At 41.6% G+C, this 19,222-nt stretch overlaps 1 protein-coding gene across 2 annotated transcripts in view; it reads right to left on the bottom strand.

Moving 5' to 3' along the window:
- The window catches only part of LOC106083634 (band 4.1-like protein 4A), a 270,027-nt gene that overhangs the window by 105,575 nt on the left and 145,230 nt on the right, over positions 1 to 19,222 (bottom strand). For both annotated transcript variants that reach the window (XM_059362286.1, XM_059362287.1), the window contains exons 6-7: positions 8,992 to 9,144; positions 345 to 520 (exon numbers count right to left, since the gene is read on the bottom strand). In XM_059362286.1, coding sequence (XP_059218269.1) covers positions 345 to 520; positions 8,992 to 9,144 — 329 coding nt within the window. The remainder of the gene's footprint in view (positions 1 to 344; positions 521 to 8,991; positions 9,145 to 19,222) is intronic.

The following is a 19,222-nucleotide window of genomic DNA, read 5'->3' as shown; positions in this document are numbered from 1 at the left end:
ATACCTTAAATTTAGTGTAACCTTTGACTTGGCTACCAAATATTTCACTTCTTACGCATATATGAATAACGTTTTTCCTTTGGGTTCATTTTCAACTTTTTGTTGTTAATTTCCGCCAAATATGTCAAACTTTAACTTTTTGCTCACGCTAAGTGACAAAGCCAAGGGTATGCATATCCTCGCAATATTTAAAAAGTTGACAGCATACCAAGGTTTGCACTCAATCCCAGGTTCTACAAAAATAAGACTTTCCCAACAACTTTTCACAAAAGTCTTTTTGAGCAGCTAAAAGTGTAGTCGAAGATGGGGTTTTTTTTTTGTGTTTATTGGTGGCTTCAACTTACCTGCATTTCAGTCTCGAGCCCAATTGAAAAATATCTGAAGTATTTGACGGTGAATTTGGTAATGATGGCGGAACTCGCATCAGACGAAAAAACGCATGGTGTTCCACACAGCAACGCCACAAGTGCTTGCAGGCTGATTTGCGAGGTGTCTCAAAGCCATAGGTGCTTAACTCGTTCTAAAGGATGAAAGAGAGAGAGAGAGAGAGGAGAAAAAACGATGAGCATATCCTTAGCACAAACACACATAAATATCAAAGTAACACTTATGTGTTGAAAAAAAAACAACGCAACAAATAAAAAGAAGAAAAGTTTCATTCTTCCGCAACTGTTTAACAAGCAAGGATATCATCTGATGTTTAAGCAACCAGGACATTGAAGGCGACTTGTGGTTTTATCTCCCTTTTACTTAAGACTACCCTTGAAAAACATGCAAAACTTTATGACAAGCATTTTTTTTTTCTTTTGATTTTCTCTCGAGAAGAATTTTTTCCTTAAAAAAAAGCGAACATTTATTATAAGTAATAACAAGAAGTTTCACAACACAAAACTACTTTGTCAACATGAAGCTAAGAAAAGGAAGATATACGCGCCACCGTTCACGTTTTTAACGCCTTATGATAAAGAGCATCCCCAGCCCTGTCCTTAAACAAGGAATGGCGTCAAGACAAACATAACCACCATCAATTTATGGTGTTGGCGACAAAAGAATATAAGAAAATAAATATTTATGAGAAGGATTTTCTCAGACCAAAATGATTATCCCAAGATGTTTGTGGGTTTCTGTTTGCCAGGGTGGCAAACAAGGATCTCAGATATACGATCAAATGTCTGCCCCAGTTAAATGCAAAATGAGACTAACTACGAATTTGGCAAAAAAAATTAATGCATATAGACTGTGGCAGGACCTAATGAAAGAAAACATTTTCAATAGCAATTTCATAGAGGTTTGTCATTAAAACGTGGAGCTATAAAATCTAGGATCGAGTTTCACCGGAGAAAATCTATAACCTGGATTACTAAGTTGTTATGGTGTTTTCGGGGGAGAGGTGGTCCCTCAGATACTTGGCCCTAAAAAAATATCAGCATTGTGCTCTTCTCTCAAATACCATTTATTTATACCCCATATTGCCATTGGCTTAAGAGGAGTTTACAGGATGAGACGTCCCCCAAACACATGGCCTCAAAATAGGTTATCAAATTCGTTTTCTAATCGCAAATATCTTTCATTTGAGCCACATATTGGCATGGTCGAAAATTTTTAACCCTTTGGGGAAGGGGTGATGCCCTATATACATGGTTCTACATTTGGATATCAAATTCGTATTCTACTCCCAAATACCTTTATTTGCGCCCCATATTGCGATGATCACTAAAAAATTGCTGTTTGTGGGGTATTTTGGGAAAGAGGGAGACCCCCAGAAAATTGGTCCCGAAAATGGGTATAAATTTTTGCTCTATCCCCCAATACCTTTCATTTAAGCTCCACATTGACATGGTCGGTAAATATGCCCGATTTAAGGGTGTTTTGAGGATTGGGGTGGTTCCCCAAACACTAAGCCCGGAAAATATATCAGCAACGTGGTCTATTCTCATATATCTATATATGATTTATTTGAACCCCATATTGCCATTGCCCTCAAAATTGGATATCAAATTCGTTTTCTAATCTCATTTAAACTCCTTATTGCAAAAGTCAGCAAATATGTCCGGTTTGGGGTATTGGCCCTAAAAACTATGAATATTTAGTTCCAAATTGTCTTGGTGAGCAAATATGTCATATTTGGGGGTGGTTATGGTGGTGGGACGTCCGGTAGACAGTTGGCCCCTAATGTTGATATCAGATACGTGGACTACTCCCACATACCTTTAATTTTGAGCCCCATATTTCCATAGTCGTCAAATATGACCGGCTTTGGGGGTGTTTTGGGGGATGGGGGGCCCCTCAGTGAGTTGGCCTTGAAAATATATATCGGATTCGTGTTCCACTTTATATGAGCCTCATATCACAATAGTCAGAAAATACTTACTATTTGGGTGGTGTTGTGGGGGTGGGGTGGCCCAGTAGACACTTTTCCCGAATATTCATATCAAATTCGTGCTTTACTCCGGAAGACCTTTCATTTGAGCCCCATATTGCTATGGTTGTAAATTTGTCACCTTTGGGGGATGTTTTTGGGGAGAGGCGGCCCCCCAAACACTTGGTCCCATATTTGGATATTTAAGCCCCATAATCCATTGCTCAGTAAATAAGTCCAGTTTGGGGGGTGTTTTGGGGATGGGGTGGACCGCCAGAAACGTGGTCCCACGTTTGGATATTAGATTCGTATTCTACTCGCAAATACCTTTCATTTGAGTCCCATATTGCCATGGTCGGTAAATATTTCCGATTTAGGGGTGTTTTGGTGGTTGGGGTGGTTCCCCTAGCACTTGGTCCGACAATTGGATATCAGATACGTTTGCTTATCGTAAACACCTTTCATTTGAGTCCCATATTGTCGTGATTGGTATATGTTTGGTAGGTTTTAGGGTGGGGCAGCCCCCTTAGGTACCCCATTCGAAATTTGGATACCAAATTTTTATTTTTAGGGCACTATATGAGAGCACACAAAATTTCGCTTAAATCGCAACACCCATCTCCGGGATCTGGCGTTTCTAAAAATTAGGGTAAGGGGGAGGGTCCGCCCACCTTGAGATATCAAAGAATGTAGTACCCTATTTTCACCACGGGGTCATTGTGCACCATTTGTGAAAATTTCAAGAAAGTCGGTTCAGCCGTTTCTGAGTCTATGAGGAACACACAAACAAACACATAAACAAACCTACAAACAAACACAAATTGATTTTTATATATAAGATACCATAATGTGGGAGTATACTTATTTCGTCATTATGATTGCAACACATCGAAATATTGATCAGAGATCCAACAAAGAATATATATTCCAAGTCGTTTTATTTATGACCGTCCGTCTGTCCGTCCATCTGTCTGTCGAAAGCACTCTAACATTCGAAGGAGTTATGCTAGGCGCTTGAAATTTTACACTAATAATTCCTATTAATATGAGTCAGCTGGGATTATAAATGGGCAAAATAAATCTATGCTTTGATATAGCCGCCATATAAGCCGATCTCGGATCTCGACTTATTGAGCCTCTAAAGGGGCAATTCTTATCTAATTTAGCTGACATTTTGCATGAGGTGTCTTGTTCCGACTTCAAATAACTGTGTCAAGAATGGTCCAAATTGGTTGATAATCTGATATAGATGTCATATAAACTGGTCTTCAGATTTAACTTCTTGAGCCTCTAGAGGACGCAATGACTACCCGATTTTGATGAAATTTTGCAAGTTGCATTTTATTCTGACTTCCAATAAATGTGATGGATATGTTCCAAATCGACACCTAACCTTATAGCTGAAATATAACCCGATCACCTGATATGGCTTTTTAAGCCTCTAGGGGGGAGTGATAATTATCTTATTTGGCTGGAATTTGCATGTACAGTTTTTCTACGACATTCAACAGTCGTCCCAAGTATGGTCAAAATCGGTCCATAGTCTGACAAATTAAAGGTCCCAAGAACATTCCATTAAGTAACAGAGGACACTTCTCACAAACCAATGAGTGCAGTCTTATTAAATTAAACCTCAATGAAATGGGCGCCCTTTTTATGCCAAGTCCGAACGGCGTGTCGTATAGTGCCACCACTTGGTAGGAAAGGTTTAACTTGGTAGGATACCTAACAAATGTTGGTATAACCAAATGCAAATTTTGCCCATGAACATTCCACTAAGAACCAGAGGCAAACTTCTCACATATCAATGAGTGAAGTCCGATTCAAGTTTAAGCTCAGTGATAAGGGGCCTCCTTCTTGTAGCTGAGTCCGAATGGGGTGCCACAGTGCGACACCGTTTTTGTAGAGAAGTTTTTACATGGCTTAGTACCTCACATATGTAGCCAGCATTAGGAGGAGAAATCCACCGCTGAAAAATGTTTTTTCTGTTTTCTGATGGTCTCGGCAGGGTTCGAACCCAGGCGTTCACCGTCGAAGGCTAACCTCTGCGCTACGGTGGCCACTGATAATCTTTCTGATGTTCACGCCGGGATTTGAAACCAGGCGTTCTGCGTCATAAAAGGATAAGCGCCATGGTGGCCGCCATAACCGGATATATGTAAAGGGTAATTTTTTTTAGCTATTATCTTTTTGGCAACACTGGTTTAAGCAGCTCAGGCACATTTCGTGTTCTGTTTCACTGCAAAACTTCTTCAATTTGGTCTATATTTTAACCATGACAAACGAACAACGCTTTCAAATTAATAAATTTTTTATTCAAAATGCGTGCTTTGTTAAGAAAGTTCATCGCGCGCTTTTTATACCCTCCACCATAGGATGGGGGTGTACTAATTTCTTCATTCTGCTTGTAACCCCTCGAAATATTCGTCCAAGACCCCATAAAGTATATGTATTCTTGATCGTTATGACATTTTAAGTCGAACTAGCCATGTCCGTCCGTCTGTCTGTTTGTCTGTCTGTCAAAAGCACGCTAACTTTCGAAGGAATAAAGCTAGCCGCTTGAAATTTTGCACAAATACTTCTTGTAAGTGTAGGTCGGTTGGGATTGTAAATGGGCTATATCCGTTCACGTTTTGATATATCTGCCATATAAACAGATCTTGAGCCGGTAAAGGGCACAAGTCTTATCCGATTTGGGTCTAATTTTGCATGAGGTGTTTTATTGTGACTTCCAACAACTGTGCTGAGTATGGTTGAAATCGGTCCATAACCTGATATAGCTGTCATATAAACCTATCTGGGGTCTTGACTTCTTGAGCGTAAGTATGTCCCTAGTCCCTTGCATAAGTATGTCCCTAGTCCCATGAGGTCCGTAATAATACCGAAAGTTATAGTGACCTTCTTTCTTCTAAGTTATAGCATCGACTTCTCATGATCCGGATTATTTAATTGGGTTTTCATCGTCCTATCGATCATTTCACTATTCCACAGTGCTACATTTCGATTTCATCAATTTTAGTGATGGCAGTCATCTGGCCCCTACGTCCATTTCGTCCGCTCTTTCCTTCCACCTTACTTCTCTATGATGCAGCACTCAAACATTGCGGATGGTGCCACCTTCAGAAAAGGCTAAAATCTCCTTCTTATACCCCAAGAATGTTCGGGACTACCGTCAAGGGTGCTATAGCCCTGATGACCACTTCACTGTCCGTAAAGGTGCTCACTCGACGTACTTACGTCAACACCAACCCATCTCAGGCATTTCAAGTTCGCCCGGTCTGCAGTATTTTGGTCACGCAGTCGGAAACAGATCTCAGTCTCTGGGTACTCAAGGTCTCGTTTCTACCAATTTTACTGTAGGCAGTCCTCTGGCCTCTATGACCAATTGGTCCGCCCTTTCGCTCCACCTTACTTTTTTATGACCCAGCACTCAAACGTTGCGGTTCTTGTCATCTTTAGAAGAGGCGTAAATCTAGTTCTTACACCCCAAAACGGTTCCCGAGTTTACCGTGGTGGTTGCTATAGTCCCGTTGGCAAAGTTACTGTCCGTACTGGTGCTCACACTCGGCTTACTCCCTTGATACTTAATGTAGACCCCTAGACCCACCCTATCCTTTAGTTATGATCCATCCGTAAAGCATGAATACCCAGATGACAATACCAGAGTTCAGTCAACCCCAAGCTTTTGCCGCTGGATGCAAAAACTCGCACGGTCTCCAAACCGAAACCTCTTACAATCTATTCAGGATTTCTATCGTCACCTCGAGTATCCTGCAATGACATGAACATCTCCTATCTTCTATCCACTATCCCATCTTCTTAAGTCTAATAGCCGCAGTGGCTGGTTCATATTCATATGCCATATAGCAGACGTGATGCTTATTGCCCCATCTACGCCAAAACAACACGTTATGCGAAGATGTTGTAATGTCCTCAGTTTGAACTTTCTCTATGCCGCCGTCTACTAAACTTCTAAAGCGCAATAAAATACTGGTCTTATTACGCTTCCGTAGAGCCAGTGGACTATCTTTGAATTCAGGCCGCATTTCAAGCCCGTTTAAAAAGTGCCTGGAAGTCATCCTAGTGTAGAGCTTAGCATGTCAGCCTATGATGCCGAATCCTGGCGAGGAAAAGATTTCAGCGGTGGTCCCTCCTAATGCAGGCAACATTTGTAAGGTTCTATGCCATTTGAAACAAGTAAAAGCGTGCTAAGTTCGGCTGGGCCGAATCTTATATACCCTCTACCATGGATCGCATTTGGCAAATAAAGCATAAAAGAAAAGAATTGCTATGTTATTGGAACAATATCCAGTTATGGTTCATTTCGGACCATAATTGAACTGAATATTGAAGACCATAGTAGAAGTCATTGTGTAATATTTCAGCCAAATATAGTAAGAATTGCGCACTTTATTGGCTGAAGAAGTAAAATGGGCTATGAACCGATTAATGGAATTTTCGACACCCATGTTAAAGGTCATGAGAGAAGCCGTTGTACAAAATTTCAGCCAAATCGGATAATAAATGCGCCCTCTAGTGGCTCAAGAAGTCAAGACCCCAGATCGGTTTATATGACAGTTATATCAGTTTATGGAACGTTTTGATCTATTCTTAGTACAGTTGATGAGAGTCATAACAAAACACGCCGTGCAAAATTTCAGCCAAATCGGATAATAATAGCACACTCCAGACGCTCAGGAAGTCAAGACCCCAGTTAGGTTTATATGGCAGCTATATCAGGTTAAGGACCGATTTCAAGTATATTCAGCACTGCTGTAGGAAGTCATAATAAAACACCTCATGCAAAATTTCAACGAAATCGAATAAGAATTGTGCCCTCCAGCGGCTCAAGAAGTCAAGACCCCAGATAGGTTTATATGGGAGCTATATCAGGTTATGAACCGATTTCAACCATACTCAGCACAGTTGTTGGAAGTTATAATAAAACACCTCATGCAAAATTTCAGCGAAATCGGATAGGAATTCCGCACGCTAGAAGCTCAAGAAGTCAAGACCCCAGATCGGTTTATATGGCAGCTATATCAGGTTATGGACTGATTTGAACTATTCTTAATACACTTGTTGGAAGTCATAACAAAACACGTCGTGCAAAATTTCAGCCAAATCGAATTGGAATTGCTCCCTGTGGAGGCTCAAGAAGTCAAGACCCCAGATCGGTTTATATGGCAGCTATATCAGGTTATGTACCGATTTTAACTATTCTTAATACAGTTGTTGGAAGTCATAACAAAACACGTCATGCAAAATTTCAGCTAAATCGGATAAGAATTGCGCACTCTAGTGGCTCAAGAAGTCAAGACCCCAGATCGGTTTATATGGCAGCTATATCAGGTTATGGACCGATTTGAACTATTCTTAACACAGTTGTTGGAGGTCATAACAAAACACGTCGTGCAAAATTTCAGTCATATCGGATAAGAATTGCTCCCTGTAGAGGCTCCAGAAATCAAGACCCTAGATCGGTTTATATGGCAGCTATATCAGGTTATGGACCGATTTGAACTATTCTTAGCACAGTTGTTGAAAGTCATAACGAAACACATCATGCAATATTTCAGCTAAATCGGATAGTAATTGCGTCCTCTAGTGGCTCAAGAAGTCAAGACCCAAGATCGGTATACATGGCAGCTATATCAAAACATGGACCGATATGGCCCATTTACAATCCCAACCGATCTACACTAATCAGAAGTATTTGTGCAAAATTTCAAGCGGCTAGCTTTATTCCTTCGAAAGGAAGCGTGCTTTCAACAGACATACGGTCCGACGGACAGACAGACGGACGGACGGACGGACACGGCTAGTTCGATTTAAAATGTCATGACGGTCAAGAATATATCTACTTAATGGGGTCTTAGACGAATATTTCGAGCAGTTACAAACAGAAAGACGAAATTAGTATATCCCCATCCTATGGTGAAGGGTGCCACAGAGGTGCCACACTGTGGCACGCCGTTCAGACTCGGCAATAAAAAGAAGGTCCCTTATCATTGAGTTTAAACTTGAGTTGGACAGCACTCTTTGACATATAAAAAGTTTACCTCTGTTCCAATTTTCATGGGTAAATTTCAAATTTGTAAGTCATCACAGTTCTTATAGCCCCACTCTTGACAAGAATACATGGGTTACCCTTTCTGTCTTGTCGTTATATCTCTTTACCCTTCCTCTCCCTTGACTGTAAGTGTACACAGCCAATATGTCAATTTTAGCATTGAAGCGATCTATACCTTGATACAGGATCTGTCCTGTAGAACTGGTTTTATTAACTTTACATTAATATAGGCATGTGGTCTGTATTGTACATAGTGTCCACAGGTTTTTTGGTCTATAGGACACAGGCGCTGCAATGCTCGGTTTGCCAGGTTTGTCAAAATTAAAGGAATCTTTCTTATATCTTTTGTACCAAAAGATTGAATAAAATGGGAAAATTCTTTAAAAATAAATCAAATTTTGATTTTCGTTGAAAATTTATATCAATTAGCATGGTGTTACCCCTTCCAATGTCCCAGTTGCTTTACCCCTAGATGCACTGTATCAAAATATATCGCCAACAAACAAACAAAGAAGTGGCTTGGCGAAAACTCTACAAGATAAGAAAATAATTTACATACATTTTTATCACTTATCCTTAGCATAAAATAGCGTCCTTTGTAATAGACTTTAGCTATGCGTGGCCAATAATAATGAGCCACGGTTGTTTTGTTGCGCAGCACCACAATTCCACTCGGCGTTAGACCAAGAAAATATTCCACACTATCTTCGCCCTGTAAAGATGACAAAAAAGGGATAAAGAAAAAAAAATTAGCTCAACTTTTTTTTTTTTTTTCAAATAAAGTAAAAGATAGAGTAAAACTTAAATATGCATTATCCTTAGTAAAGGCGAGAGCGTCTCTATAAATTCCTTTTTTCCCCTCAAAAAAGATGTTGCAGACAAAGGCTTGTGCTTCTTGCTGCTAAGCGATGTGGAAGTTTCCTTTGATGCTTTGTCCTTAGACTATTATCGCCATCAACTACTACTTCTCAAGAAGCAGTTGTGCGAAATAAAATTATTTAAAACGTGTTCATATTGTAATTAAGTTACTCTGAAACTTTTCATGGCTTCACAAGAATGTTCAAGAGTTTGGGGAAGAGTATTTTCACTTTGTGTTAAGTCTTGTAAATGTCTATTAAAAATGCATTCTTATAGCGATATCAAAGGCAAAATACTTACTATTAAAAATTGCTTTGAAAAATGTGGATTCAATGACATTTTGCTGAATTTTTATACCCTCCACCGTAGGATGGGGGTATACTAATTTGGTCATTCTGTTTGTTACATCTCGATATATGCGTCTGAGACCCCATAAAGTTTATATATTCTTGATCGTTATGGCATTTTAAGTCGATCTAGCCATGTCCGTCCGTCTGTCTGTCTGTCCGTCCGTCCGTCTGTCCGTCCGTACGTCTGTCCGTCCGTCCATCTGACCGTCCATCTGTCCGTCCGTCCATCTGTCCGTCCGTCTGTCTGTCCGTCCGTCTGTGTGTCGAAAGCACGCTAACTATGGAAGGAGTAAAGCTAGCCGCTTGAAATTTTGCACAAATACTTCTTATAAGTGTCGGTCGGTTAAGATTGCAAATGGGTCATATCGGTCCATGTTTTGATATAGCTGCCATATAAACCGATCTTGGGTCTTGACTTCTTGAGCCAATAGAGCGCGCAATTCTCATCCAATTTGGCTGAAATTTTACATGAGGTTTTTTGTTTTATGACTTCCAATAACTGTGTTCAATATGACGCAAATCGGTACATAACCTGATATAGCTGCCATATAAACCGATCTGGGATCTTGACTTCTTGAGCCTCTGGAGGGCGCAATTCTCGTCCGATTTGACTGAAATTTTGCACGTGTTGTTTTGGTATAACTTGAAAACAACTGCGCTAAGTATGGTTCAAATCGTTCTATGTTTTGATATAGCTGCCATATACACCGATCTTGGGTCTTGACTTCTTGAGCCTCTAGAGGGCGCAATTAAATCGTAATTAAAACGTAAATTAAAGCGTAAATCGGTATAGAACCTGATATAGCTCCCATATAAACCGATCTGGGATCTTGACATCTTCAACTTTAAGAGGGCGCAATTCTTATCCGATTCGACTGAAATTTTGCACGTTGTGTTTTGGTATCAATTCCAATAACTGTGTTAAGTATGATTCAAATCAGTTCATAATCTGGTACAGCTGTCATATAAACCGATCTTGGGTCTTGACTTCTTGAGACAATAGAGCGCGCAATTCTCATCCGATTTGGCTGAAATTTTACATGAGTTGTTTTGTTTTATAACTTCCAATAACTGTGTTAAGGGAGCTTCATCATGATATTGCCAAGATGTGGACTTTATTCGATACGGAGGATACTAATACAACTGGACTCAGTTTTCCACTATTGGGGGAGAAAATGCGTATTTTATGGCCCAAAGACCGCCAACAGGGAGATCGGTATATATGGCAGTTATATTTTTGTCATCATTCCCTATACCAAGCTGTAGTCTGGATGAATACGACAGTCGTTGCTAGGTTCCAGGACATGCAGACTTAAGCGAGTTGTTAAGTTCACTTACTTTGAAGAGTAGTAAATTAGAATCACTTGCGGCCACCGTAGCTCAGAGGTTAGAATGGTGGTTATCCCCGCCTAAAGCTGTCGACCCTTGTGAGGTATTTCCCTTAGATAATCAGCCGTGCGAACTTGTCTGCTAAGTAGTGCCGTTCAGACCCGGCAATAAAAAGGGCGTCCTTATCATTGAGCTTGGGCTGGTGGACGGCGCTTCAAAAGTCCACCTACTGTTCAATAGTCAACCGGATTCAAAGGATGGCTTGTTTTTTGCATCACAGCCGCACTGAGGACGACACCATCTGATGCACTGTATATAATGCTACATCTTATGCCTCTGGCCATTGTGGCTAGACACATTGCAGCGACCAACGCCGTGAGGTTAAGGGGGCTTTCTCTTTGATAATGTGTTTCGGCCACTGTGTTATCCTTGATGCAATATCCGATGTTCCAGGCAGTTTGGATTACACATTACCTGAGCCGCTGTTTGATAAAATGAACTGTACCACTATTCCTGATAGAACCGATTGGAACTACGATATCCCTGGTAAAAGAAGTTACATAGACTTCTGTATGGATGGTTCCAAGCTAAACGACCAAGTGGGCTTTAGGGGGTACTCCAAAGATGTAGAGACTCTATGTAAACCGATCCCCGGATTTGATTTGTTGAGGTCCTACAGTCCCAAATTTTCAACTGATTTTGTGGAAATTTGGTACAAAGACTTCTGCTATGACTTCAAACATCCATTCCAGGTATGATCTGAATAGCTCTATAAACTGATATAGCTCGCATTAAAACCGGATTTGACATCTTGAGCTCCTAGAGGCCTCAAATCTCATCTAATTCGGATGAAATTTGTCACAAAGACTTCTCCTATGACTTTCAACATCCGTTGCGCATGATTCTTGAGACCACAGCAGCCTCAAACAATTCCCGATTTGTTGTAAAATAATGCAAGTACAACCTGAGTTAGGTTAGGTTAGGTAAGGCTTAAGTGGTAGTCTACCATCAGACTCACTCACGTTTTCGTCCATTGTGATGCCACAGGAATAGAAGACGGAACATGCCTTGTAGTTATAGCCAGTGACAGCAAAGCGGTAGACCTCTTCAAGTTTAGATAAGGCCACTTAGTTTTAGAATGCTCACAGCCCCCTCTTTGGGACCATCTATCATTCGTTGTCCTACGGGCCTGGTTCTGGAAACTTGGCTTACAAGTCGCTGGAGGCATACCCACAGATTGCAGTTTCCCTGGAATGTGTAGGGAAATTCCTAGTCTCGCAAGCTCGTCCGCTTTACAGTTCTCTGGGTTATCTGTGGCCTGGCACCCAGAACAGGTGAACTTTGAACCGTTTACCCATCTCGTTGAGAGATCTACAACAGTCGAGGGCGGTTTCTGTGTTCAGAAATACGTTCTCCAAGGATTTAGAGGCTGCCTCCTGTCTGAGAAGATATTTATGCCAATCGTCGTAATGACAATAAATCTTAGCCATTCCACCACTTCCTTAATTGCAAGGATCACCCCTTGATAAACACTGCAGTGGTCGGGTAACTTTTTCGATATGACCAATTCAAGAACTTTAAAGTACACCCCAAAGCCCTCCTGGTCATCTCGTTTGGAACCATCGGCATAGAAGTCTATGTAACTTCTATTACCAGGAATATCGTAATGGTACAGTACTTTTTATCAAAAAGCGGCTCAGGCAGGGTGTAATCCATACTGTCTGGAACATCGAGCATTGTATCAAGGATAACACATTGTCCGTAGCCGCCACATGACCACAGAGAAAGCTCCCTTAACCTCACGTCAGTGAACGCTGCAATTTGGGTAGCCACAATGTCCAGAGGCATAAGAAGTAGCATTAAATTCAGTGCATCAGATGGTGTCGTCCTCAGTGCGGCTGTGATGCACTAACAAGCCATCCTTTGGATCCGGTTAAGTTTTAAGCAGTAGGTGGACTTTTGAAGCGCCGTCCACCAGACCACAACACCATATAGCATTATAGGTCTGACAACTGCAGTATACACCCAATGCATGATACGCGGTCTTAACCTTAGACTGCCCGACCATAATACGGTCCTGCAGGCGGAGATCCGGGTGATCACGGAATGCGTGAAGTGGTGTGGTGCTAACGCGAGGACATCGATTGTGAACTTCTTTACCGACAGTAAAATTGCCATAAGCGCAAATAACAACCAGGACGGTAAGGTCACGTACAGTCTTGCAGTGTAAGAAGGAGATTAACGCCTTCTCCGAGGATGGGAAAATCCGCATTGTTTGGGTGCCGGGCCATAACGGAGTAAGGGGAAATGAAAGGGCAGACGATTTGGCAAGTGATAGCATGTGTAGGGCATGCGGGGGAGGTTGATGAGATGTTGGAGCATTTCCCTTGTCATTGCCCGGGTTTTGCGTCCAACAGATACCGGTACTTAGGTGGAGATACAATATCAGACATGAACCAACTTAGGGGAGTAGTATTAAAAACAATTAAGGATTTTGTAAGTAGCACGGAATTCCTAACTTACAATTTTCTTTTTAGAGGTAACTTAAAAGTTTTTAGAGCGCACAACAAACCGATTACTGGCTTAGGTGTATGTCCATAGTAGCATGAGGCGGATTAATATCTGCACCCTCTTTTCAACCTAGGATTTTAAGGCGGCATTTCGGAATCATGTGCGATATATATGGTGGCTACTACTAAATCTTCAGTGCTTAGTGGCGGAAGGAGAAAAACATTTAGAATACCCTTTGCGAGAATACATGCTCTGTGTCTCCCTTAAGAAGTTTGCAAATGCAAATTTTGCCTATTAACTTTCCACTAAGGAACAGCGGCAAAATTCTCACATATCAATGAGTGCAGTCCGATTCAAGTTTTAAGCTCAATGATAAGGGGCCTCCTTTTTATAGCCGAGTCCGAACGGCGTGCCGCAGTGCGACACCTCTTTGGAGAGAAGTTTTACATGGCATTGTACCTCACAAATGTTGCCAGCATTAGGAGGGAAAAACCACCGCTGAAAATTTTTTTCTGATGGTCTCGCCAGGATACGAACCCAGGCTTTCAGCGTCATAGGCGGACATGCTAACCTCTGCGCTACGTCTTAGTCCACGTGCCCTTCCTCCAAACACCCATGGTTCCTGGATAAGAACCACATCAAATCCCCTTGCCATCAGGAGGACCTTTAGTGGCGCCGCAGCGGCCTAAGAATGGTGGAGATTTATCTGTAGAAACCGCACCATAATCAGGATTAAGAACTTCCATCACTTTTAGCCTAGTCTTCTGATTCCACCAGGAGTTCATCCTCAAAATATTCGCTAGAACTTGTCATGATGAGCTTCCGTACGCATCCAGGGGCAGGTGAGAAAGCTGTGGAGCCACTCTTCCTCATAGTCAGGATTCAGAACTTCCACCACTGTTGTGTTAGCCTCGTCTTCTGATTCCACCAGGAGTTCATCCTAAAAAGATTCGTTAGAAGTGTTCATGATGTGCATCCGAACGCATCCAGGGCCAGGTGAGAAAGCTGTGGAGCCACTCTTCCTCATAGTCAGGAATCAGAACTTCCACCACTGTTGTATTAGCCTCGTCTTCTGATTCCACCAGGAGTTCATCCTAAAAAGATTCGTTAGAAGTGTTCATGATGTGCATCCGTACGCATCCAGGGGCAGGTGAGAAAGCTGTGGAACCACTATTCCTCATAGTCAGGATTCAGAACTTCCACCACTGTTGTGTTAGCCTCGTCTTCTGATTCCACCAGGAGTTCATCCTCAAAATATTCGTTAGAACTTGTCATGATGAGCTTCCGTACGCATCCAGGGGCAGGTGAGAAAGCTGTGGAGCCACTCTTCCTCATAGTCAGGATTCAGAACTTCCACCACTGTTGTGTTAGCCTCGTCTTCTGAATCCATTAGGAGGTCATCCTTACAAGATTCGTTAGAATTTGTCATAATGCGCTTCCGTACGCATCCAGGGGCTGGTGAGAAAGCTGTGGAACCACTCTTCCTCATAGTCAGGATTCAGAACTTCCACCACTGTTGTGTTAGCCTCCTCTTCTGATTCCACCAGGAGTTCATCCTCAAAAGATTCGTAAGAACTTCTCATGATGAGCTGCCGTACGCATCCAGGGGCAGGTGAGAAAACTGTGGAACTAATCTACCTCAGGACACTGGACATTTGCGGTGTGGACGATTCCTCCTTAGATGATTCACTAACTGCTGCTGTCGAAGTACTTTTCGAGTTCCGTGCTTCCCCGCTGAAGCACACCTTCAGTGCAGTTTAAACGGATGAGCCAGCCACACAGGCCTCGATTGTGGCAAGGGGATTTTCAGTCTCCTGCACTCAGCCAGATTTTGGCCTTCTTAATAGACTTGAATATATCATATCAGTGATCAATACTCCATACCTATTTCAGTAACAAATTGCAAGCAATGAAAATTTGATACCATTATAAATAACGTATTTAACACAAATACTCGCATCTCCCCCCTTTGCCACTATCAGTTGATGGATGCTGTGAACATCAACATTCTCAGAGAATTCTTTTGTAGTTAACCGTTCCCCGGGGCATAAGGATTTCCCATGTGTCTGCTACACTTCCTTTGAATGATGAATATGTTGCCATGCCACTTCAACCATATATCACCACTTTGATAAACACTTGCCACAAGACATTGTCAATTTAATCTAACGGTCAGACTGTTTTGTTTTTATGTTCTCTTGTACACAGTTCAAAAATAATAATCAACGGCAGATTACAACACTTGAGCCATGTTTATCCGGACAATAATTTCTCAAGAAATTAATTAGCCTTTAATAGAGTATTTGTTGGCAATCGCCAGACGGAAGGATGGGAGAGTGGCCAACACCCATGCCAACCAACCATATAACCCCGAACATAACAAATCGCATTTGTTGTCATAAATATGCCTTTGGCCATTTGTTTATACCACAGTGTTGTTGTTGTTGTTCTTGTTTTTGTTGTAGCTGTTATTGTCCTCCTAACTGATCCGTAAATCAAATTAATTGCTTTTTTCCATTAACAAACAACTTTGATCTTTGTTTTCAAGAACTTTAACTGTCATTAAATCTCAATGAACAAACATAATTCTTGGCTATGTTGTGCGTCGGCGACGTCGACGTCGTTCAGTCGAACTGTAGCGAATTGTTTTAGGCGGGCCAAGAAATAGAACAAAAACAAGTAAAAGCGTGCTAAGTTCGGCCGCGCCAAATCTTATATACCCTCCACCATGGATCGCATTTGTCGAGTTCTTTTCCCGGCATCTCTTCTTAGGCAAAACAGGATATAAGAAAAGATTTACTCTGCTATTAGAGCGATATCAAGATATGGTCCGGTTCGGACCACAATTAAATTATATGTTGGAGACCTCTGTAAAATTTCAGCCAATTCGAATAAGAATTGCCCCCTTTGGGGGCTCAAGAAGTAAAACGAGAGATCGATTTATATGGGAGCTGTATCAGGCTATAGACCGATTCAGACCATGATAAACACGTATGTTAGTGGTCATGATAGGATCCGCCGTACAAAATTTCAGGCAAATCGGATAATAAATGTGACCTCTAGAGGCTCAGGAAGTCAAGATCCGACATCTTGGCCTTTGGGGGCTCAAGAAGTAAAACAGAGAGATCGAATTATATGGGACCTGTATCAGGCTACAGACCGATTCAGACCATAATAAACAAACGTATGTTGGTGGTCATGAGAGGATCCGTCGTACAAAATTTCATTCCAATCGGATAAGAATTGCGCCCTCTAGAGGCTCAAGAAATCAAGATTCAAGATCGGTTTATATGGCAGCTATATCAGGTTATTGACCGATTTGAACCTAATTTAGCACAGATGTTGAAAGTCATAGCTAAAAACATCGTGCAAAATTTCATTCCAATCGCATAAAAATTGCACCCTCTAGAGGCTCAAGAAGTCAAGACCCAAGATCGGTTTATATGGCATCTATATCAGCTTATGGACCGATTTGAACCTAATTTAGCACAGATGATGAAAGTCATAGCTAAAAACGTCGTGCAAAATTTTATTCCAATCGGATAAGAATTGCGCCCTCTAGAGGCTGAAGAAGTCAAGACACAAGATCGGTTTATATGGCAGCTATATCAGGTTATTGACCGATTTGAACCAAACTTGGCACACTTGTTGGATATCATAACAAAACACGTCGTGCAAAATTTCATTCCAATCGGATAAGAAGTGCGCCCTCTAGATGCGACCTCTTGTGGCTCAAGAAGTCAAGATCCCACATCTTGCCCTTTGGGGGCTCAAGAAGTAAAACAGAGAGATCGATTTATATGGGGGCTGTATCAGGCTATAGACCGATTCAGACCATAATAAACACGTATGTTGATGGTCATGAGTGGATCCGTCGTACAAAATTTCAGGCAAATCGGATAATAAATTCGACCTCTAGAGGCTCAGGAAGTCAAGATTCAAGATCGGTTTATATGGCAGCTATATCAGGCTCAAGAAGTCAAGACCCAAGATCGGTTTATATGGCAGCTATATCAGGTTATGGATCGATTTGAACCATTCTTAGCTCAGTTGTTGGATATCATAACGAAGTACTTCGTGCAAAATTTCATTCCAATCGGATAAGAATGGCGCCCTCTAGAGGCTCAAGAAGTCAAGACCCAAGATCGGTTTATATGGCATCAATATCAGGTTATGGACTGATTTGAACCATACTTGGCATAGTTGTTGGATATCATAACAAAACAAGTCCTGCAAAATTTCATTCTAATCGGATAAGAATTGCGCCCTCTGGAGGCTCAAGAAGTCAAGACCCAAGATCGGTTTATATGGCAGCTATATCAGGTTATAAACCGATTTGCACCATACTTGGCATAGTTGTTGGATATGATAACAAAACACGCCGTGCAAAATTTCATTCCAATCGGATCAGAAGGGCGCCCTCTAGAGGCTCAAGAAGTCAAGACACAAGATCGGTTTATATGGCAGCTATATCAAAACATGAACCGATATGGCCCATTAACAATCCCAACCGACATACACTAATAAGAAGTAAATTTCAAATTTTGCCCATGAACATTCCACTAAGGAACCGGGGCAAACTTCTCACTTATCAATGAGTGCAGTACGGTTCAAGTTTTAAGCTCAATGATAAGGGGCCTCCTTTTTATAGCCGAGTCCGAACGGCGTGCCGCAGTGCGACACCTATTTGGAGAGAAGTTGTACATGGCATAGTACAAATGTTGCCAGCATTAGGAGGGGAAAACCACCGCTGAAAATTTTTCTGACGGTCTCACCAGGATTCGGACCCAGGCGTTCAGCGCCATAGGCGGACATGCTAACCTCTACGCTACGGTGGCCTCCTAATGAGAAGTATTTGGGCAAAATTTCAAGCGGCTAGCTTTACACTTTCGAAAGTTAGCGTGCTTTCGACAGACAGACATACGGATGGACGGATGGACAGACGGACGGACGGACATGGCTAGATCGACATAAAATGTCGCGACGATCAAGAATATATATACTTTATGGGGTCTCAGATGAATATTTCAAGTAGTTACAAACAGAGTGACGAAATTAGTACACCTCCATCCTATGGTGGAGGGTATAAACATAGGGTGCTTGTTTTAGAGTGATATCCGCAGTCCATCGAATTTCTGAGCAAATAAAACTTCAAACTGGAAATATGGCGATTGATATCCGTTTTGGGCAAGAAAGACCCTGGAGACTTCTGTCATTCTAAACAAACACCTTGTGTATCGCCTTAAAATAAACACCGCTGCCATCGTCACCACCACCATCAAATATGTGAGTGTGTAAAACATAATTTATATTTTATTATAGTACTTAATCTTGAAAACAAAGTAGAAGAAAATATGTAATGAAATAAACTCCATGCCCTATGAGGCTGGCTGCTGGTTGGCGGCAGCAGAGCAGAGGCGGGGTTGGCTAGGAAAATTAACATAAATTTACTTAGCAATGTCCTTTTTGCCTTAATGCTTGGCCCAACGCCATAGACAATCCCAACCCAAGAATGAGGGTGGACAAGCTAGATTTGGCCGTATTTCATATTTTTCAACGTAGTCCTTATTATGCTCGCAGTATTGGTATTTCGTCTCCTTTTACTAATTTATGAAAATTGTAAAACTAATAAATTTCGATGGCAACACCACGATAAAGCCTATGCTGATACCAACCACGCTTTATGCATATAAACCAGGACAAGCACTCGTAGTAGGGATGAGGAGCACCATAACCTGGATG

This window comes from Stomoxys calcitrans, chromosome 2, assembly GCF_963082655.1.
Source record: "Stomoxys calcitrans chromosome 2, idStoCalc2.1, whole genome shotgun sequence".
Lineage (NCBI taxonomy): Eukaryota > Metazoa > Arthropoda > Insecta > Diptera > Muscidae > Stomoxys > Stomoxys calcitrans.
The sequence above is the reverse complement of the archived record's forward strand: the minus strand, read 5'-3'. Positions and strand labels throughout refer to the sequence as shown.